Below are 23925 nucleotides of genomic sequence, written 5' to 3' on the forward strand. Positions count from 1 at the left end.
CCCCCGGCCCTGCCCCACACACAGACACACACACACACACACACACTTAACACAGTACACACACACACACATACAGTTTCACTTCTCCATCAATATTTCAGGGGAAGCGGGCTCATCGGGCTCTTGTGGTATTCATTATTGATACGTGAATGGATGTGCGGACACAGTGTGACATTGTATGAATCTGTAATTATCCACATTAATAGCCACTGTAAAGTATTAAAGGTGTAGCTCTTCAGATATACATCTATGTCATGTATAAGCTGTATATGTCCCCGCAGTGTATCCGCTGCGTTTAATGATTCATGCGGATTCTTCCTTCCACTACAATCCATCCTTCACATTCTATCAACTCAGACGCCGATCGCTGCCAGCTGTTGTTCGCCGCATTCTTCCAGGCGTCGATACGACACCGGCTCATTTTCTCCAGCTGATCCGTCTCCCTCTTCCTCTTCCCCCCCCTCCTTCCTTGGTTGTTCTGCAGGAACTCCACATACTGCATGAAGGTGTCCATGTCGCTCACGGTGGCGGAGAACGACACGGACCTCTGCTACAACTCCAAGATGAGGCTGTTCGAGAAGGCGGAGCTAAGCAAAAGCAAAGACATCACGTGCCCGGGCATCGAGGAGTACTTACACCCTGGAGCGGAGCCGGACATCTTATGGTACAAGGTAAAGACCCGCAGGCCGGCCGGACGCCATCACACACACCATAACCTGGATATGAGACTTCCAATTAAGACAGAAAACTTTCCCTCAGACGCATTTCTTCTTCCTCTTATTTATCCAAACTCACCGTGAGAGTTAAGGTCAGTCCGGCTTTATTCTGGAGATAATTACAGTCGCTTCAAATACCAATCCTTCATCACGTCAACACGTCTTCAAAAATACATACACTATATATATATAGATACTCCGATGCTTGACTTTATGTCTTATTTTACATTCTAGCCCTTTCTAAAGTTCTTCCTCTCCCAGGAGCGTCTGCGGTGTCCACAGTGCCGCTGACCCAATTGTCCCCCTCCCCCCCCCCCCACGTCTTGACTGCCCAGTTTGACAAAGCTGCTAAGGGAAGCTCGGGGGCCAATTCATCAAACGTGAATGTGCTCCGGATTAGGTCGCCATATTGCATCTCCGCTTTCCCACTGAATCAAATTAAAATGTAGATAACCACCGTGGGCTCCACACCCCCTCCAGGTATTGGCTCTTTGCTTTCATTGAGTTCCGGGCGCCCCCCCCCCCCACCCCCCTCCTCCCCCCATCTTGGACCAGGGTTGGGAACCGAACCGGCCGTGGCCCAGTTTCCTTTGCCTCGGGTATAAAATGGCCTCAAATCTAAAAAGTCTTTGGCTGCATTCTGAAAAAAAATGTGGTGCTGGCTTGGTTCCTATTAACCTGTTTGACCTTCCATCATTCCTGCAATAATCATAATAAAGGGCAAAGGAGAGAGAGAATTCAATGTTTCTTAACCGATTCTATGGTAACGCCCCTTCTCTTCATCCATATTTCGCCTTGAGCTTTGACTTTAAAGAACTTTAGTAAACAGATATTCTGGCAATTGTACCAAATCCAAGGACTTTGTAGGAAATGATGTCCAAGTGATGTTGACATGTGTTTTTGTAAGTTAAGAGTATTTTCACCCGTAGTTTGCAGCATGGAGCACAGAGCTACTCTATCTGAAGTTAGAAGTTAATTAATTAATTTAGAAGTTATTTGGCAGGAAATGGAGCATCTCTGCCTGGTAAGTGAACGCCTCATATCTCCAAAATGCTCCAGCCGCTCTCACTGGTGGAAGCCGAGCCGCTGTGTTTACCTTGTTTCTTTCCCAGCGAATCAGAATAACAAAGGGACTGTTTGCTTTGTGCAGCGTTCCCTCTAAATTTTTGGCTGCAGTAATTTTGCCAGCTCGCTCAGGGTGTGTGTACGTGTGTCTGTATGTGTGTGTGGGTGTCCCATTCAGACTCTCTTCAAATAATGTGGATGGAGATTTGTTTGTCAGGTGGCTGTCACAGGTGGCACTCGCTCTGCATTTGACAGTGTCAGCTAAATATTCATAACACACCCACATCAGGAATGCCACTCTCTCTCACACACACACACACACACACACACACACAGTGGGCCTGGTTCACTTCTAAAACAGACTCAAATTCCAGCGTATATCATTAATGCGCACTGTGTTTGTATTCATTGTGTAATAGAGTGGATTCAGCTCGTTTGTTCTCTCTGTCCATATTTGCGTCTTCCACATTGTCTTGAATCATTTCCTCTTCTCTAACACGCTGTGTTGCCCCTGTGTCCTTAAAGGAATGCAAGCCAAAGCAGTGGAGACAAAGCATCGAGATGAGGAGGGACACGCTGTCAATCAAGGAGGTGGGGGAAGACGACATAGGGAATTACACCTGCGAGTTACAGGTGGGGAGCTTCGTGGTGCGGAGGACTACGGAGTTATCGGTCACAGGTGAGGAAACGTCGACACCTCAGCGTACGAAAGAAGGAATCACCGCACTGCTTACAACAGCAAAACACAGCTTGATGCAAATGTGTTTTCCTTACTTAATGCGTTTTGAAAAAGCGTCGGCGTCCATGATCCTGGTTTCCTGCACCGTCGTGACCTGGCATGGACAAAGCAGCGTGTGTTTGCAGCGTGTGTTTGTTGAAACTGAAGCGTCTTAAAGAACGTTTGAAGCTGATCCCCGCGTCTTTAGCCAAAGTGTCTGAGTCGATAGCGTCGCTGTCTCTGGGACTTCCAGGCCGCTCTAATTGCTAAGTAGCAGAAATCGCTGGGAGCAACTTCAGCAGTTTTTCTTTTTCCTCCTTTAAGGCTGTTGAAATATTTAAGCCCGAGCCTAAAGAGTGTGACAGATTGCTTGCCGCCGACGCCTTCGCAGCCGAGGTTGACACGCAGGCAAGTGTGTGTGTGTGCGTGTCTCTGTGTGTGTGTGTGTGTGTGTGTGTGTGTGTGTGTGTGTGTGTGTGGAGGGAGAACGTAACATTAACAACCTAATTTGTTCCGTTTTCATTCGGGGCGTCTGTCTTATAGATGTCAAGCGATTTTTTTTACGAAGTTTGTAACTAATTAAGAACACACTCTGTAGACTTGGAAAATCGACTTGGAAATTGGTGTTCTGTTCACTTTTCTTAACTGCTTTGGCTCCAATGTCCTCACTCACACACCAACACACCATCATCAGTACACTGTCCCCACGCTGGTGACTCCTACTGATCATTTGGGGCGCCAGCATAGAGAAAACTAGAATTGAACTTCCCCCGATATCACATATGCTGTCTCAAAGGCCGCTAGCATCCACGCCAAAGCTCTCTCACAAGATCTAGGGAGAGGCGATGTACTTCCTCTCCCAGGACGACCCCCAGTGTACAATGGGAGGTGTAGGCGGAGAAAGACAGGAAAGGAAGGACAGTAGAGAGACACAATGAGACAGGCAAGTGAAAATAGATACGAGACTCGAGTCCTGATGCACAGAGAGAGAGGGAGAGGGAGAAGGAGAGAGAGAGAGAGAGAGAGAAAGAGAGAGAGAGAGAGAGAGAGAGAGAGAAAGAGAGAGAGAGAGAGAGAGAGAGAGAGAGAAAGAGAGGGAGGGAGAGAGAGAGACAGAGAGAGAGAGAGAGAGACAGAGAGAGATGAGACAGCCCGAATAGAACATTCAAAATTATAGCAGCAAATACAAATCTACATTTATATCTACTGTATATATATATTTATATACCCTTTATATCTCGTGTGCTTTGTGTTGTAACTCCTTTGGCTGAGTTCACCTCTACTGCTCTGCCTCTCGTCTGTGAGAACGATGCAGAGACGTCCCGATGCAGCTGCCGTCACGCCTCGCGTGTGTGTGTGTGTGTGTGTGTGTGTGTGTGTGTGTGTGTGTGTGTGTGTGTGTGTGTGTGTGAGGGTGAAGGGTTTGCTCTTAACTGCTACCTGATTAAACATTATAGCCCATTTAAAGAGACACAGACAGACTCCACTGAAACGCTGCCTCAGTCATAAATCATCACCCACCCCTCAAAAACGCCGTCCTCGGGGAGGAATCGCCGTAATCTCCACATCTCCGTTCGGGACGTTCGCATTTCAAAGCAGGTAGCAGGAGATGATGGATGATTTGGCCGTGGCGGCGTTTTATGATTTCTCTCAGAAGGAAATACAGGACTGACCCACATCAAGTGTTTTTAACGCTTTGATTTGTGGTTAGCTGAACTTGACAGTTATGTGCAAAAGGCTGGGAAGCAATAGTTTTTGCCTTGGCAGCATTCATCCATCACCGCTCGTGTCCCTATAATGTATTTAAAATCCCTGCAGGAGATGGGCTACATATAAATTCTCTAAACCGAATGTAACAACAGGGACTTTCACAGCCATTCTTAAGGAGGAAGTTTGTGTAAAAGTAGAAAAGTATCTTCAGAAGGTATATTTAGAGCCGCACAGATGCATATGCAGCTTATTTACCCAAATTTGACTTTAAAGTTACAAAATACGATCTTTTTTTTTTGCCTTGAGGGAGGAAAGTGTGAGGCAAGTTTTCTACTTTGTCAACTCTGAGTTCTTTTCATCTGTGGAGAGCGGCGGTGCTGCAGTGCTCCCCACTTCTGGCTCAGGCGGCTGCTCTGCTTCAGATCAGACCTGCTCTCCTCTCACTTTGGGTTTGGGGGCTTTCTATCCATGGATTCTGAGTGGATTTCTGACTCTCACTGCTCTGCTGTTGTCTTCATGCACTGATCCAGCAGCCTTCCTCCTATAGGCTCGTCTTCTTCACCACATTTATTCTGTTTTAAATCGGAATCAATGTATTTTTATGTATTTTTTTATTTGCTCAGTTATTATTTATATATGTATTTGAATTGATTCCATTTCATCGCACCCATATCCAGGTGTGTGTGAGGTTCTTCATGTACCTCAACTCCAGCTGGTTCTCAGTAACTTTCCAGCCTTTGATGTCTCCCCTCAAGGTTTCTGGGGTTCAGGCTTTGATTTATGTTGCACAGAATCAAACAGAGATACAACTCAACCCTCTCATCAAATCAGGACCATATTGTTCTCTCTCCTGTATGGACTTATTATCTTCCTCAGCAATCCAGAGGTCTAGCAAAAGCACGAGTGGTGATTCATTCTTACCTACGGTTTGATTAAAAATCTTCTTTATCGGGCGAGAGCGTCGTCACGGAGAGGCCTGTGGTCCCGACCCGCACTCTCACTCTGTATACAATGTCCATGTACCTTCATGTGTAATATCATCATCAACCACCCGCAGGTAATTCCAATTCACCATCAACCCTTTGGCGCTGTGCTCTTTATCAGCGGCGTGCAGGCCCTCACAGAGCGGCGCGGCGGGACAAAAGGTCAGATCCCATTTGATTATAACGAGCGCGGCTAAAAATCATAATACCATCCCTCGCCGGTTGATTGGAAGCGGCATTTACTTTTCTAATCATTTTTTTTTTCAGTCTTTTGTAAAGAGCACCCCCCCCTTTGATGTCTTAGATTAAAACTCATCCGGAATAAAAGTGCGATAAAATAGATACAGCAGCATGAAATGAAAAACAGATCCAACCGCTTTCTGGGTCGCAGCCTCTCTCTTGATATCCAATGTCCTCGCTGCTCTGTGTTCTGCCTGTGAATGAGCGACGGGGAGCCTTGATGCAGACGCCCCTCCACGTCTTTCTGTCTTTCTTCTTCGTTGGCCCGGAGGCGTCTGCTCTGTGAACACGGACAGGAACGGAACTCGAAAACGGAGGACACAGGAAAATGACACTAAACTGATCTCAGCGTTCCTTTGGTGAGTTCTGTAAACATGAATCCCCGGGGGCAAGAGCCCCGTGTCAGAAACGTATTACGCAGCTGTAATCGCTGTCGGGGAAAAAAGGGTCATGTCGTATTTGTACAGCTGTCATTTCTGCATTTTAGATCTGAATGAGTGTGATCTTCAGTCTGAGGCCTGACGGTCAGCAGGCTGATCTGACCCTCACTCCTGATCTCTGCTGGTTTCACTCTCACACAGAAGAAAAGGCTCGAGCGCGCTGCTTCTCTCGGAGTTAAACGAGAGCCGACGTCCCGCGGCTTTGTTTAGAATTCCCCACGTACACGAATAACATGTTAATATCCAACAACAAAGGCTTTCTCTGTGTTGCAAATGGCCCCCGCAGGCTAACTCAACAAAGCAGCCCCCAAAATGTTAGCGCGCAACTTCTGGCCTCCGCTTCAAGGCCACTCTTCTCTTCTCTTCTCTTCTCTTCTCTTCTCTTCTCTTCTCTTCTCTTCTCTTCTCTTCTCTTCTCTTCTCTTCTCTTCTCTTCTCTTCTCTTCTCTTCTCTTCTCGGGGTCGGAACTAAGTTACCACGGCTAATGAGCGGAAAGCGTGGAAACAAATAGGAATTATGCAGAGAAGGTCGAGTTAGAAAGGCAACCAGCTGCTCCACAAAAGACACAACTGGAGTATATATGCAACCATATGTGCTCTATACGTCATTTCTTCACTTACGGCGGCCTTTCAACTTGGCTTGCTCCGCCTAAACGTGACAGCGGCCTCTCTCTCTCTCTCTCCGCTCTGCCGTTTCCTCCTCCCAGCTCCCTTCTGCCTCTGCCGTCTCTGAGTTGACTCATTAGCATATGAAGGAGGCTGGAGTATAATTGCACCATTAATTGATGGGAGATGATTAATCTGGCCAAATTGGCGGTGGAAAAGGGAAGGACGGAACATTCCACGGCTGCAGGAAATCCTCTTTTGTCACGCTGCGTAATCAGACGGTGTGAGCTGAGGTGTATTAATACCCGCATCTTTTCTCCTGTCATTACCTTTGATGTTTTGTCATTTAATCCTTCTCCTCCTCGTTCTGCTCCCATACGGTGTTAAATCCATATATTCATAACGCGGCCCGTCCTTTCTTGTGCGCCTTGACCGCGTGTGATGATCCTCACGCCCTCGCGTTGCTCTGAAGCGGGCGCTCTCATCCTCATCTTCATCCTCGTCATCCTCCTCCCCACACATCCCATCGTAGCGGAAACGGCAGCGGATTAATTAAGATTGTCACTCAAACATCTGGTTGCTGTGGAGATGCGGAAACGGGCTGCAGAGCGGTTTGAATCTTCTCTCTCTCTCTCTCTCTCTCTCTCTCTCTCTCTCTCTCTCTCTCTCTCGCTGGCATTTGGACGTTCTTGTCATATGTGATCACGCCTGCTGTGAGATGATGGAAAAGGAGGTAAATCAGGATTAATGTTCACCAATTTCGCCTCGTGCAGTTACCGGCACTGTGCAGGTTCCCAGGGAGACGGCGGGGAGAACGGAGGCAGAGCTGGAGCTGGAGCGCTGCTGGAGAAATGCTCTCGAAGCCGATTGAGCACTTCAGGCATGAGGGGTCACTGTTTGTTTCGTCCCGTGCTCCGGTGCATATTATTATAAAGCAAACACAGAGTCAGGGTCACTGACAGATATTGACGTCAACAGGAAGAGACGTGACGGCGTGAGATGGAGCTCGTCTGGATTTCATGTTTCCCATGAGTGAGGAAGATGTCACTGCTGCCATTTTGTCCATTTTATTTTCCAGAGTTCTAAGGAATTCATGAACTAAACCTCACAAGGCCAAGAGAGACGAAGGTCCTAAACAAAACGCTGCAGCGGTGGAGATCGTGACTCCAACTCTCTCTTTCACTCTTAATAATGAGGAACTTCGGTATTTTGCGGGGCCTTCGCTCGTTACTCGCTGCGTTCCAGCGGCGCTTTCCACTTCTAGTCAGGCTTTAATTTGGTTTTGTGGCATAATTGGGTCTCAATTAGGAGCGATGGAACTCTCTGGGCTCCATCATTCGGGCTGATTAAACAGGTGTATTTTTAGATCTTTCTTTTCTTTTTGTTAGTTCCTGGGCGCAGTTTCAATTTGTGCGACAGACGTCAAGCTTTTGAAACGTTGAACAAAGGTGCCTCGACGACGGATCGATGAAACGTCGCCTCTCTCCCTTTGTTTAACTGAATCACATCCGCCCGCATCGATTTCTATTACAAAATCCTACATTTTAAGGAGGAATATAAACCACAAGCCAGCGTGTTCTCATTTAATCCCCTTCCCCAGACGGCGCTGTGGTTTACCGCGGTGTCCAGCTGTTTGCCATAACTGCCCCCCCCCAGCCCCTACGCTCTGGCAGGCTGTTTGTTATGTGTTCCCCTGCCATCGCCCTCCCAGCCCAGTGAGTCAACTAAGCCCATGCGCTCTGATCAGTCCAGCGGCGTGCAGCGGGGAATGTGTAGTGGAGTGCACACTCAGCATCCCGGCGGGTTTTCCACCTGCTGTCGCCATCAAAGGACTGGGCGACGCGGGGGGAGACTTGATTTCAGCGCGTGCGGCGGGGGAGGGAAGCGGCTGAAAGAGGAGAGGAAACAGCCGAGCGTGTGGAAAGTGCCGTGTTTCTGAAATTGGAGTGGTTATTTGGACTAGTCTCGCCGAGTGTGAGCAGAGACGTCAGTCTGCTGTTCTGATTTGTTGATTTGGCCACAGGCCTCCGGAAAACTGGAAGATACGGAGCTCCGGGATTAGTTATCTCCCTACACGCGTTTCCGTCTCTATCCTAAACTCTGATAAAGCTGCAGCGGCGGTGTTTGTTCGGTTCCCCTGGATGCGGTTGACAGCTAATTGGCGGCCGGCTGCTGGATGTATGTTTTTTGGCTCGGCGCGGCAGATTTGAGCCACGTGAGCAAACTGACGAGGAGGAGCTCCAAGAATTAGTTTGACTTGGCCCGGCTCTCCACAAGGTGAGATGACTTTGATCAGTGTCCTCTTGTTTGATGAGGTGGCACTTTCTGGGCTCAAACTCTGTTTTAAGCAAACAAAGGACGATCTCCCCTGGCATGCTGTCACAAGATTTAGGACACGGGGCAAAGGTGGACAGAAGGATTTGATGCTTTTTCTCAGCTAAAAAGCCCGACTGCTGGATGCGTGTGTGTGTTTGTTTTTACTATCGGACAGTCGAAAGCATCCGCGCCTCTGCAGAGCCTCCTACCTATTCCATTGTCTTACATCTTACCAAACATCCGTATTAACCCTCCGTGCTCATTTAGGTACATTATGACACCATACATGCTTGTCATAGAAAAGACCAAAGTCTCCATTGTAATTGGCACAGCTGTTAGAAAACACAGATCTGGCTGAGGCGATGGTGAGTCATCATCACACACTCCTATATCTATTCTTACATGTTCTTGCCCTCCGCACTCTTTTTAGCTATCATACGAGCAGAAACAGCAGGTGTGCTCAGAGACGTCATCGCCCCGGACGGCGTGACACGGTGCTTCTGTCGCTTTGGCTTCTAAAAAAAAAGTTCCTCTTTGACAATGAAATTTAAGCTTCATATAAAACTCTGAAGCCGGCGCTGTGCTGAATCAATATTTACCGGGAGCCGGGCTCGCCAAAGAGACGGCCAGCAGGTGAAACCAAGCAACAGATGCGGGGCGGGTTTGGACAGATGGCGTGTAAATGCATAAAGGTCAGGCGGTCTGGTGCCTGCGCTCCCATTCCAGCACAGTAATTCAGCTTTTTAAGATGGAGAACAGACTCTCCCACGATGATTCCCCTCGCATGAAAAGATGAAGAGGAAGGAATAACACGCCCTGAGTACTAATAGCCAACATCCTTTTGACACATTACCCATCATTCCTCAGATATTCTATTTTTGATGAGAAATCCGAAATACAAAAAAAAGGATCAAATCCCCTCCAGTTTATTCTCATATCTTCAATTCATATCCACTTCCTGCTGCCTTATATTCGCCTGGCCCCAGACAACGGTCAACGCTATGCAGTCAGATCCAGGATCTGCAGGCCGACTGTCACCTTTGCGGCCGGCTGCTGTCATACATCTTGTCGAATGTCTATCAATTAGCCAGACTGTGCTTACAAATGCTCCTCTGACACGCCGCACATCTGGGATTGCTAATTAAGATGACGTGTTACATAATTAATGCCTTCGCTCGACTAATTTGCACTCACTTAGAGCCGTAGCTTACAGAGATGTGAAAATCAGCGCTAAAGTAGTGTTAATGTCATTCCACAGCGCTGTACCGCCGAGCGAAGAATCGAAAAGTTGGGGATGCGGAAAAAACCAAAAACATGGCTCAACATGTCAGAGGGTCGTTTGTAGAGAAACATGTATGTTAACCAATTGTGCGGGACGTAAGGGACCACGTTCTCTTTGAGAGCCCTGGATTTAGATTTTAACCCTTCAAGGTCACGGTTGCAACCTGCTTCTACTGAGCCTCAAACACCATACACACACATATCCATCGGGTGTGTTATTGCTTCCATATAAATCAAACCTTTTCTCCTAAAGTCAGTTTCATATATTTGCGTTGGTACGGTCCAGCTTTCAAATCGAGGGGGGGTGACTCGGCTCAGCACGCCACAAAGCGTCAGACGTGGAGCCCCTCCCTCTCCTTCAAGGCCACGCATGCTTTTCCCCCCTACAGCTACAACACTTCACGACATCATCGCCTACCTCGCTCAGGATCTCTCATGAGAGGAACTCCAATCAACTTGTACTCTTGACATTGAAAGTCCTTATCGCTATCATTACAGAAGAAACAGAAGGGGAGGACTTTGCCTTCGTTTTGACCGCAGGTGTTGCCGTGATGTCGTCCCGCCTGCGGTTTGTCCCGGTTCCTCTCCGGCTGCGTCTCCGTCTCTAACACTTTGTAGAAACTCCCCGTCAAGGACACTTCAGCCTCGTGTCAATCCAGCGATTCAGCCGGAGAGATAAGAAGGTGGGAAGGGACGGCGAATGGGACTGTTGCATAATTTATAGTGAGCAAAAATCAATTATGTGGCATAAATTACTTTGATGTTAATTAGTTGCAGATTGGGCTTTTACAAAAGGTGCATTCTAAATCACTTCGGGGAGACGCTGGCCGCGGCGAGGCCGGGCTGAATTGTTCAGGCGGCGATCGTTTCAGATGATGTTATGGCGGGAAAATGACACTTGTTTCCATTTTTTGGAATCTGACCAAAGAGGAAAATGGCTCCTGTGAGTTTCGCCGGGTGATGAATGAAGCAGTTTTGTTTCAGTCGGTGATCGGTTTAGTTCAGTCCCTCTGCTGGTGAGCGAGGGAAGGTAGAGGAGGAAATCCTGTCAGTACAGATATTCACTTTGCTCCTTGCTTCCCCTATGTTCACTCTTTCACACACGTGTACACACACACACAGACACAGAGACGCACGCACACAGACACACACCACCACCACCCTCGGTCAGGGAGATTGCTTAGCAGCGCTCAGTTCGGCGGCGATGCCCACTTGGGCCTTGATGTGATGGAAATTGATTGCACGGCTCCCAGGCTACGCTGTCATGACAAGTTATTCTAATGGCACTAAAGCAGGCGTGTGTTGAGGTTGAAGGGAGGCCGGCACAACGGTGACTCAGGGTGTGTTTGCAGCGTTGCAAGCCTTTTGGTTTTATTTATGAGATAACACTGCGGGTTCCTGAGGAAGAAGGAATAAAGACAGTAAGTCTGCGACCGGAGTCTGAGGAGGGAGCGATGAGGTCGGAGGGATGGCATCTCAGGCTTTTACAGAGAGAAAGCCATTTTCAAGCCGAGCTCAAGAATTACTACCACAGAACTTGTTGCGGCGGGTGTGAATAAATGAGCACAGCGCCCGGTAAAAGTTATAATTAAAGAATGATTTGTGCTCCTCCGGTATCACCGCCGTGCCGTGTGGGACGACGCACGTTTCCCCCGCGCCTCAATTCCTGTCAGCCCCGGCGTCGGAGTGGACACTTCCAGCTTAGATGAAATCTGTTGTTTATTTGGCTTGTGCAGGTAACGGCTGCATCACCTTCCCACCTTCTGTTTGTTCCGCCGGGTTCCATTTCCCTCTGCCGTCAGGAGAGAGAGAGCGATGGCGGCTTCAGCCTGTTGTCCCTGCTTCAGTTATGTGTGTGCTCGTTTGCTGTCAACACGTTATCGAGGAAATCTTCTCGTAGATGTGACTTGCAGGCACGCGTGTGTGTGTGTGTGGCTAATTACCTCTGCTGTTGTTGTTGCTTTGCTTTGTGTATTAATAGAAAGATCACGTGTAAAACAGACTTACTAACTCATTGCTTGCGAATGTTGGCTCTCGTCGGATGAATGACATTTACACATCTCTCTATCTATGATGCCGTAACCATGGTGATATGTGAAATGGCAGAGAAGTATCTGCCGCTCTTCTCCCCGTGGCGGTTGGTTAAAGTGTAGCTTGAGAACACGCATGCTGCGCTAGAATCAGAGCAGAGGAACCAGTGAATGAATTGGAACCAAATAAGCAGTGTGAGCTTTGTCACTTTGTCATTATTTTCTTGGCATTTTGCAACAAATGATTAATCCGTTAATTAAAAGAAGGAATCAATGAATAAATCAGTAGTATAAATAATGTTAGGTTGCCGCCCTGATAGTAAGCTAAAGGCAGCACATGGAGTGGAGCTGAGTACATAAGAGCCTCATAATACAATGACTTCCTAATCTGTTGTAAAGTTTAATGGCATTCCGAGCTTAATGGCATTTTAGATTGCAATGTCTTCATAATAAATTACAATGACTCATGCATGAGCACTTCAATTAATGTGTCTCCCTGGCGTTTTGTCCGCAGCCGTCAGCCAATTAAGGCTCGCGCTGTGACAGCCCCGGCCAAATCAAATGGTCCCCGCGCTCCTCCAGAGCTGAAGCAGCCAATTAGAGGCCCGCAACCTGGCTGAAGTCGCGGTCGCCGCCCACCAGCAGCCATCGTTAGCGCACACGTGGGTTCGGAGAGGGATCCTAGGTGGCGTATTGATCGCCGCGGTGAAAACTGATATATGGCTCCGGCCTGGAAGGGTCAGGCTGTCACGCTTGTGAAGGTATCAAGTCGCGTTTTGAGCACAATTACAAGCAAACACGCACAAGCGCTGGCAGAGGCTCGCAGGACCGCAAGCACTGATTGCCCGTGCAGGTGTTGACATCCAGCGTGCACAGCGGTGAGCCTCATCACACGGGTCAACAGCAGCAAGAGCCTGCTCACTGCGACGCTTGATCATCCAAACAAGTCTGCAAAATGTATTTTAATGTGGAATATCTGCGGCGGAGCGGCTCCAGTCCAAGAGGACAGGAAAGAGGTGACTGGTCAGAGAGAGAGAGAGGGGGAGAGAGAGAGAGAGAGAGAGAGAACCCCTATCCAGCTGAAATATGCTAAATTGATATTCGTCTCACGTGGAGTTGTGGGCTCACAGATCTGGATTTAATACATCTCAGCGCTGTGACAGATCTGGAGCACGTCTAAATTAGATTGTAATTTCACTGAACTATCTCTTATATTACATACGGGGTGAGTGCAGGCCTGTCATTAGCACTAAGTGCCCCCCACGGTGTCATCGCAAAGTGCTTTGGCTTTATGTTTTTGCTTTTTTCCTCGCTGTGTGTGTGTGTGTGTGTGTGTGTGTGTGTGTGTTTGTGTGTGTGCGTGTGTGTGTGTGTGTGTGAGTACGAGCGCGCCTTCATAACGTAGCCGAATTAGCACCAGAGCTTGCACCTCTTGAACGAACGACCGACCGCGGTGCCATTTCCTACACACACACATGAACCTGTAATCGGCTCATCTGTATTTACATAAAGCCGTATTACAGCAGGAACAACAACCGATAATAAGGCTGATATGATATGGAGAGAACTGTTGATGAAAGCGGGGGCTACAGGTTGTAAACAAGAGGCACGTAGAAACATCTGGAACAGGAATAATTAGGGAGGCAGTAGTCGAGTGGGTAGAGCTTCCGCTTAAGAACCGGAGGGTTGCTGGTTCGAGTCCCTGCCGAGGTGCCCCTGAGCAAGGCACCGAACTCTCAATTGCTCCCCCCTCTGGTGGTAATATAATATAATGTAATGTAAGTTGCTTTGGATAAAAGCGTCTGCCAAATGATCGTAATGTAATGTAATTATGAGTAAACATCAGAAGCGCCTTACATTTGTCTTTGTGTGCTTTATTATTGTAGATTCTATTTTACCTTTGCATGTATTTATTGACTGGAAGCGTAGATGATTGTGTTTACGTCCCAAATGGCTACAATCTTTAATTCATTTAGTTCCTTTTGAGATCTGAGAGCGATTGTGTGCGGTTGTAACCACGTTGTCTTATTAATGAGGCTCCATTACTCTACAATGGGACTATTGACCCCTATAGGAATGTCAGTCGATCCTATGGATTTCATGATTTCCCCCCCCCCCCTCCCCTCTTTCATCTGCTTTGCTTTACATTTCTCAGCCGTCCACCTGCGTTGTGTTCACAGTAGCGTTGTGGTGTTTGCTTGTGTGTGCACAGTGAGGCAGTAATGTGATCAAACTGGCTGTGAAAAGGTTCAAGCCATCAAAATATTTAGCATACATTGTGACACCTCCTCCTCCTCTAACGTACCCAGGCTGTTTGATATTCATCTGGAGTCATGTAGCGCCGCTGGAAATAGCACAGCAAATACAGATGCCTTCAAACACACACACACACACACACACCTGCACTTTTACATGACACGCTCGCACATGTTCTGTTTGACAAACATCCAATCCGAACTGAAGTACCAGTGACCTTTCCCCGCTGCGAGGAGTCGCTTCATTTCACTGCCTGATTTAGCCGTGTGCTCAAAGTTTCACCCAGCTTCAGCAAATCCAACATACAGGTGCACAAAATACACGTACTGCACATTTATCAACCAAAAACGTGTGTGTGACTCGGAAGAATAAAGCCACTTTTACACCTTTTTGTTAAAATGCGATCTTATCTCAATCCTCCATCTATAGAAAAATGATTCCCTTCTGTGGTTGTGATGTCACCTTCCATGTTCCCATTAATGGCAGCTTACAACTCCTGCTCTCGTTCGGGTAAACACAAACTAGGTGTTAGTGAAATGATGAGGTCACAGTCTTGCTCCTCAACATTCAAACCTTAAGGCTCGTATCTTAAACTGAACTGACATACATCCTTAGTTTTCCTCTGGACGAACCTGTCGTAGGTCTTGGACAGAGGTGAGGTCTGAGTGTATAGAACTGCATAGAGACCCAGTGTTTGGGAGATGCGTTCCCCTCAGGAGTGATGGCAGAGCACCAAGATGGCACCGCCACCGATGGCTCACTGCGCCAAACCATGACCCGTTTAAACAGCCTGAACGTTTGGCTCCTGCACCACTCCGGAGATTTGCAAGGGCCACTGGCAAATAATCGCTGGAAGGAGGAGGAGGAGGATGAGGACGGGGGAGGGGAGAGGGAAGAGGAAGCCGCTAAGGGACTTGTAGCACTGCAAGTTCACTCTGAGCTCAGCGATGACGCCAAAGTGCCCTCAGGAGCTGAACAGGCCACTGGCACCAAGCTGGGGAGGAAGAGGAAGAGGAAGGGAAGGAGGAGGAGACGCTGACTTGAGTTAAAGTCTAATAGACACGGTTAGTTTCTAGCAGGGGGCTGGCCAATTTGTAGAAATGTGATGCGGGTCAGTGTGTGAGCTGGAGGGGTTGAAGGAGGTCACAGGGGAGGCTGAGCAGCTTGTGGCCGGAGTTTAACCAAGCGACCACTGGTAGAGAGAGGAAGGAGCACAATGGCTGTGGAGGTGTGTGTGTGTGTGTGTGTGTGGGGTTTGTGTGAATCTCTGTTCCCTCCTCTCATATTAACCCAAACACACATATGTGGATATGTAATCAGAGTGAATAGAGGAAATGACGAGGCAGCTTCAGAACACACCAGCAGCAAAAAAGTGGTAAAAACACGAAACTAAAATTCCCACAGCGTCACATTAGAGTTGTCCCACGTCAGCCATGGAATACTCTAGAGTGCAGCGATGATGCCTGATGGTGGAGGCAGCAAAGCAGCCATTATCCCAGGATCACAGCCTTCCCATGTGCTGTCATCTGACCTCACGCTCACGGGGTCACCACGTCATTTTGAACTTGTGATGATGATGCTAAAGAATGTCAGCAACGACCTGAGCTCACACTTTGGCCCGTGGCCATAGGTAGACAGAAGGTCAGGTGTGTGTGTGTGTGTGTGTTAAAGGGGGGAAGGGTCCACAGAGAGAAAGAATCAATCATGTTTATTGCTCATTTTGCAGGAGGATGTAAGGTTATTAATAAGTCAGGGTGGAGGGTCAGGCAGAGTGCGGCTCTTTGAGGTGCGGCGTAGTTTAAACCTAGCTTAACATTAAATAGCCTCTTGTTAAGGTATTCCATTTAATTTCTCTGCTCGTGCAACGTCCATTCTCAAGCCTTTCATTATTAAAGATGATGGTTTTGTTATTTATAGTTTTTTTTTGGAATGCTTATGCTCACATATTTTCTTCAAGAGGTGTGTTTAGAGGGGAGCTTTTGATAAATAATGCAAAGGGATTCAGCAGCTCTGCATTCACATTCTAAGGGGTGTGTGAGCAATGTGCTGAGTGCCGACAAAACATCGCCCGAGATCACTCCAAACGGCAGCAAACAAATCTCGCCGTGGAAAAAGTCGAATGCTAATATTGGATCAAGTTTGTTCAGTTCTGTTTCTTTGGGTTGGAAGGGGAAATATGTTTGCTCAGGTTTGGTGCCAGCTCAGGAATGTTCTAGATGTTCTGAGTAGCCCGTTATGGACTGATGATGGGGTCGAGTCCCTAACAAAGACCTGTGTGAGCCTCCATGCTCTCTAAATTGGTTTTAATGGGAGTTTAGGGACAGGAAGTAGAGGTCTTAGGGTTCGGAACAAGGTGGTGATTTCCCCCTTTGCCTCTGGTTATTCACTTCAGTCACTATAACTAGAGGCTCTGCAGGATTCCTGAGTCACAGGTTTCTATTTTGCAGTTGACACCCGACAGCATCATTTGAATTGTAGGTCGGTCTAATGGGGAAACCATGGTACGGCTGTTCCATTGATTTTGACTTTCGCCCAAACCACACTCGCACTCCCATTGCTCGGTAACCTGAGTGTCTGCGGTCGCAATTACGGCGGTGTAGTTTCGTGGTTTGCCCTCACATCACCATCCATCGCCAATTCACTTCTACTCACATTTCATTCCTCGTTGACCTACCAGACACCTCCGATATCGCTTAAAATTCCATAACGAAACCCCAACAAATGGTTTTCAGATTACAGGCTCTCTCTTTGTTCCACCGTAAAGCCGTCCAGTTGTAGAGAGTGATGTGAAGGAGGACAGGTCCTGCTTTGTGCTCTTTACGCCAGGTTATGCGTTCCTGTGCAGTGGCCTTGAATGAAAGTGGATTCTAAATGCCATCTCCATTATAAATGCCAGCCGTGTGAAGCTCGGTGCTGCAGCTTTCTTCACTGTGGATTCGGTTCTTTTCAGAGTTTTGTTTGCTGCGATTGTCCCCGTTCTCATTTGCGAGCATTCTTCTTCTCCGGCCGGCTTGTTCAAGTTTTGCGTGTTATTTATTTCCAGTGGTTATTTATATCGATCTGCTTCGCTTTGAGAAAAAAGACAAACTCCTGAGACCTTTAGTAGAGATGATGGATCTTTGATGATATTCCCGCTCTTCTTCCCTTTCACCTTCTACATACACATTTACAACAACGTATCCACTCTGTAGAGGACAGAAGTGCCGTACACCGGGCGATGACTAATTCCCCTCCCTACCACACGAGTTGTCATAGCAACAAATAAAACAGGCTTCACGATAATTACGAGCACTATTAATTCAGATTGTGAGGTTGAAGCAGTCCATTACCTGCAGTTAATACCAGCGTACACTGTGTACCCTTCTAATGCCTTACATGAAGCGTGGATAAGGATCGATCCCTCGCTAAGGCCCCGTCCCCAAACGGTTCCCCCGTCACCGGGGCCGCAGGGATCCTCGGCGTAGCGCCTGTGTAACTCCAACCTCCAGCAGCCGAGGGTAAATAAGACGAAGCACTTACCGCAGATGAGATGTGCGAGATGAGGGATCTGCCAAGCTAAACAAAGATAATATAATTTGTCCTCGGGGGTGCGTGAACACTGAAAAACGGTCTTTTTTTTTATCATCACAGGGAAGCAAGTTGTAAAATCTTAATTAAAAGATTATATCAGACACGGTTTTGCGCGTGGAAAATAGCAGCGGGGGGAGGAAACGGACAAGTTTTTATACTCTGAGAATAGGAATGATTCTCTGTGCTAGGAGAAGGCGTCTGCCACAGGGAGAGGATTGGCATTCTTAATATGCAAATATAGACACTGGGGCTTGTTTGGCATAAGAGGTGTTTTTCATATATTTTCCTCCACTGTTTCGGAAGATTTTTTTTTAACGCAATTAACGCAATCGTCATTAATTACGGCACATAATATCGGTTTACACATCTGCCTAACTGCAGATTCTTTCACTTTCCTTCCAACGTTCCAGCGAGCAAGAGGTTGGTCAACGTCACTCTTTTCTTCTTAACTTTTTTCTCCCCCGCACGACGTCCTAGACGTAAATTACACCGATCTACAGCCAACTTCTCGTCCTCGAATAGAAATAACGGCGTCCACTCGTCAGGAGGAATCGCAGGTGAAAGGGGGGAAAGTGTAGCGTCTGCGACAGTAAAGCCGATCCCCACAGCGATATATACATAGTAATACCTCTATTGATCGCTCTGGATGTATTTATTGAGGGGAAGGAGAAAGCAGGCTGGAGAAAAAATGCTGGAATTTATGACAGTCAGCGCTCAAGATTAATTCACTTTTTAATTACAGGGAAGTACATAGGTATTGCCTGTCCAGCACTTAGATTTAGGACTAAGACAAACGCCGGCGTTTCCAGCGCTGCTTGCTGAGGGCGCAGTATGTGGAGGAAAGTGTGTGAATCAATAGTACATTTTTCCTCTCCTGCACCTCGCACAAATTGCCTGCATCTGTACTACCAGCCCGGGCTTATTCATGCCCAGTAGAAATCCGCTCCCCGCAGGTCGTTTGATTCATGTCAACGCCGCCATCGCTCTCCCTCCACTCACTCGCACAAATTCGTCAGAGGAACTTCGGTGCTGTTCCTTTCCCCGAGTTTTCTGTTCCTTTCCTTTACTCCGTCTTTTCTTGTCAATCGCCGTTTGTTGTTTCATGCAGAAATAGAAATCCTTGCACGAGACAAAGCTTTACAGAATGTTAAGAACCTTCCACCTTAAGACCATTTAGTGTGTCTGAGCGTCACCAGAGGCCTCGTATCGTATAGACGAGCTTTTAGCCCGTTTAAAGGGTGCGACTGTTAGGGTGGTGGAGTCAAGGAGAAAGAGGGCTGTAATTATCTGTCGTGCACGTAAATCATGCCAACCAGTCGATTATTCTCAACAGGGAGCTTAGTGTGTCTATAGGCCTTGATTTAGCATCTTCAATCAACAACAATCCATCTAATTTACTGTGAAAAATGGCAATTTCATGGAACATTCTCAAGCAACATGCACTGAACCAAAACACGTCTCTTCAAAAGGACACACAGAACATCAGAGTGAAGAAATGTTCGGTTCAGTACAACAAACAAAGTATACAGCTCGGTCACTGTAGTTCTTTTGGCCTGTGACGCAAAATGAGACACGAGAACACGCTGCCATAACTGCAACCAAGCAAGAGGGCGACGAAGATTCACACACACCAATCTGACCAAAGATAACCTGGAAACAGACCTTGGAAAGAGACAGTGACAGAGACCAGAGGGGGCAAGGAAGAAGCATGAAGAAGGAGAAGGGAAACCCCAAACATACAGTTCATACACCTTTCACTTCCGTCGGCTTAGCAACTATCAATCTCCATGGCGTCATTCTACATTTTGCTTCACCACGAATGAAGTCACTCAAACACAGCATGTTAGTTATCTAAAGTAGTATGTATATCTTGGTGCAGTGGGTGTTTGTCTTTCATGTGCCTGAAAGGAGCCTGAGTGTCCGGGTTTCAAAGTGGAACGTCTCAATCATTTGATTTTAGTTTCTGCCTTTTGAAAATAGTGTTTTCTTTTATAAAAACAACCTCAACTGTGAAGATAAATGTAGCAAAGCTAACTCACGTGTGAAGAAGATGAATGTATGCAGGTTTGTCTTGAAACATTTTGGGTTCTTTAAAGGAGATGTTGAGTTTATTTGAGTGAGTTTTCAATTTCAAGTCAGTTTTTTTATGTAAATATTTCAATATGATTGCGAAAGATTTCAAATATCAGAGCGACTTTCTTCCAGGCTTGTGCAGGCACGGTGTGATATGGTTTATAGTCTTGTGAGACCCGTGTCACGGAGGAAGCGCTGCCACGCTTGGGTTGCTACGCAACATCTGAAACTCGACTGCAACCTCACACAGACGCTGGGAATAGTTTTACCTTCTCCCTATTCTGAATCCACACACACACGCTCCATCCCGCCGCATGTATTCATAAACCGAGCCACCGCTGAAGAAGAAGAACTTCTGGCTTCCTCTAGTTTTTCTGGCGTCTGATCAAATCTGTCAGTTTGATGTTTGGAGACGTGAGCTCTGCACATTGGACTGGGATGCTAATCAACAAGGAAGCTACCGCCCCAGAGCTGGCACACGCGTTAACCCCGCCCGCTCTCATCCCTCTATTTCCATCGCTAAGCATCCTCACGCCCAAACAATGACCCACGCTGCCCTCTGCACACCCACACACACTCCCTGCGTGCTATTTAAGTCAATGCAGTCCATGTGCAACTAATCACGCATGTCTGAGGAAGAGTTGCTTGTTAATTAGCGATGCCGTTACTCATTACTCACCTGCTTCCTCAGCGGGGGCCAGTCGCTTCAGAAATGTGTTATTCACCTGATGATGATGAGGAGGAAGGCGAGGAGGAGGAGGAAGGAGGGATGGCGGGGGGGGTCGCTGAAGCTGCCTGGTCTGAAATATCCCCGCTGATGGATGAGTCAGAGAGGAGGAGGAGGAGGAGGAGAGGGAATGATGGTGGAAGAGGCTTGAGGTGGTTTATGAAAGGGTTTGGGATGGAGTGGGTGAAGAGGATGGAGAGAGATAGAAACAGATGTAAAGCAATGCTCTCCCTCTCTCTCTAACGCCATAGATGTATGAGTGTGGATGTGAGAAAGTGTGCGTTCATTCCAGCGAGGGTCACGATTTGTGTGACGCTGGCCGTTCGCCGCTCCTCTGGCTGTAATCTTTCCTCTCACTTGATGTTTGCCTGTGAAAGCAGCACAGGGATGTAAATTGAGGATCTTCACCGTGCTGCGTTTGAGTGCAGACCTTGGTATGCAAAGGTTATCCTCTGAGGACGCCGCTCTCACACTCCTACACGGCTGCTGTGAGTAATTATGAGCAGTGTTTGCTCCTCTCCTCCAAACTTAAACCGCTCATTAGGGAGAGAAGAAGAAGAAGAAGAAGAGAAAGAGGAAGCTGTGGTTATCCCCAAAGCCTACAGATATGATTTATGTGATTTCCCTGGAAAGCGTCATGGCGTCCTGTGAGTCCGCTCCTATTCAATTGTTTTGATGGATCTCCTGAAACAAAACATTTTTCAATAAGCAAATCCGCTCCTGTGGGGTTCGTATATTAGGATTCAATCCAACAAGTCCCGGGAGAGTGATGACACGGAATCTTCTGCAGGGTTCATTTTCCCACCGCGTTTTTTTTACAGACGCCGCTGTTTTCACTCAGGGTGCCCGAGTGCTTCATTGTCATGTTCAGAGAGGCAGCGACCCTCCCTCAGATAATAACAACCGTTACCTCTGGAACCTGTGTGTGTGTGTGTGTGTGTGTGTGTGTGTGTGTGTGTGTGTGTGTGTGTGTGTGTGTCAGTGTCAGTGTGTGTGTGTGTCAGAGGTCAAATCCCCCTCCAGGTATTCATAAAGTGTAGAATTTAAAGTCAATAAAGACTCAATAAGTGATTTATCATGTAAAAGTGGTCCGCCTTCATCTTTACATTGAATTCCTTTAGGTTCTATTTAATTATGAGCAGAAAATCAATTTTACAAATTTACTTTGGCTTTCAATTTGCCAGCTATCTGGATCTGGTTCCATTTACCCGTCAGACCTGCGAGACTCGTTAGTCTTTCAGGACCTGAACGCCCCCTGACAGCTGCCGAGAGCGCTCAGACGCTCAGACGCTCAGACGCTCCGGCTAGTTCCACACTTCATACACGTCACCTCTCCGCCTGCGTCATCCCTTCGTCTCTCGCCTCAGTCTGCACGTGGCCCACAAGTGAAACGTGGTATGAAAAAGACCGCGAGTCGGCTCTTTAATCCGATTTAAAGCCATTGAAATCGTTTCATCTGCTTTGATGAAGAGCTCATTCTCTTTATTACAGTTTCAGGGCTGCAAGAATGACGTTTTTATATTTTCTTCTTTTTGTAATCTTGGAGTAGAAGCCAGAGCAAAAATATTTACAACATCTGACAACGTTTGGAGCCTTTTCCAAACATTTTTTATCTGAAATAAGCCTCCACCCGTTTAACAAGCTGTCATCTCGCTACAAACTGTTTCATAATGGCAAAGGCATCTCTCAGTCTGGATGATCTTCACTTTAAAATGGCGATACAGTCGGACGTTCTTCACGCCGCTCACCCCGCGTTACACGTTTGAAGACGTCAGATTGGTAGATTTGTGGGACAGATTCAAGAGAGGGAGCATCCACTCTCCTGATGTGAGGAGATTGAACCTTTCAGGATGACTTAACCCCAAAATGGATCCAGATTAATTTCCTCACATGTGCAACTATCCAGTTTCACTTTCACTTATTTTTTCTCAAGGAACTCGGACTGCATGTTTTCTTTTAACGATCTCGCACACAAACACACACACAAACACACACACACACACACACACACACACACACACACACACTCCTCTTAATCTATGTCTGCTGAAGTGGGATTTAATGAAGTGTGAACAGAGGAGCACAACCCGCTCCTTCTTCCCCTCTTTCTCCTCTTTCATCTTCCCTTTCTCTCACCCCCCTGAGAGACGCCGCCGACCAAGAGGACGGACGGACGGACAAAGACGCACGGGGGAGGGAGGGGGGGTGGAGACGGACAGATGGGGTGGAGGGAGAAGGCCACGGTAGAGTTAATGGGAAAGAACGAGGTCTTCTTTCTATTTCATTACCTCATCCCCCCATCCATCATCATGTGATCACAGCGAGAGACGATCACAGGGACTCTTTAGAGGTTCTATCCCCAGCTGACGCCGTCCTCAGGCATTCAGAGTTTAGCGCCTACGAGTGCGGGGATGCGTTTACATGAGCGTGCCTCTGTGTGTGTGTGTACGTGTGTGTCCGTGTGTGTGCACACTGGACTGGATGCGTTCCTTGCCCCTCAGCAAAAGCCTGCACACTAAACCTTTAATAACCCAGCACAGAATGTTTCTTCCCGTCGTCCATGAAGACTCGACGCCTCTCCAGTTTCCGTGTCTGCTCGTGAACGTCTGTGGGATTTGTGGGGGCAGCATATCAGCAACACACAGCTCGCCTTGTTGCAAGTTTAACGACCTCTTACTATGTTACAAGTTCAAGCTGACGTGGGCCACGCCGGGCAGAAATCGGGCCTCACCTTCACGTTTAGTGCAGCTTTGAACGGCCTGCAGCTCGTACATTATGAATGGAAGAGTTTCTCTCCTCCACGTCAGACAGAGGAAACACACAGACGATCCAGCCGTCCGGTTTGCTCCCCAACAAAGACGAATCAGAGGAGCAAAGACCGGAATCTCGACTCAATCTTTGCTCACTTTGGTCTCAGCTATACGACAATATAACAAAAATTATCTTTAACAATAAAACAATATTAAGCAGTAGAAACGAAAGCACACAAGCATATTAATCAGGCAGAAATATCAAAGGTTTGGACAATTCCCAATTTAATTTAATATAGCACTTGCAAGCACTTAGACGTTTATCTAATTAGTTTAATTCATTAGTAATTATCCACATATTTCAGTTTTAGTCAAATATGTGTTCTGTATTCATATTTGTTTACATCCAGGGAGCTGTGGCATCGTGTTTGACGTTTGCATTCC

The 23925-nt window shown here is 47.3% G+C and overlaps 1 protein-coding gene across 1 annotated transcript in view; it reads left to right on the forward strand.

The window, feature by feature from the left end:
- The window catches only part of LOC143002323 (interleukin-1 receptor accessory protein-like 1), a 168200-nt gene that overhangs the window by 75561 nt on the left and 68714 nt on the right, over positions 1-23925 (forward strand). The window contains exons 3-4 of the mRNA XM_076152359.1: positions 485-671; positions 2307-2460. Of these exons, the coding sequence (XP_076008474.1) occupies positions 485-671; positions 2307-2460 (341 nt within the window). The remainder of the gene's footprint in view (positions 1-484; positions 672-2306; positions 2461-23925) is intronic.

The sequence above is a fragment of the Genypterus blacodes genome, unplaced genomic scaffold (genome assembly GCF_046128005.1).
Source record: "Genypterus blacodes isolate CSIRO-AG114 ecotype Tasmania unplaced genomic scaffold, CSIRO-AGI_Gbla_v1 ptg000056l_1, whole genome shotgun sequence".
Lineage (NCBI taxonomy): Eukaryota > Metazoa > Chordata > Actinopteri > Ophidiiformes > Ophidiidae > Genypterus > Genypterus blacodes.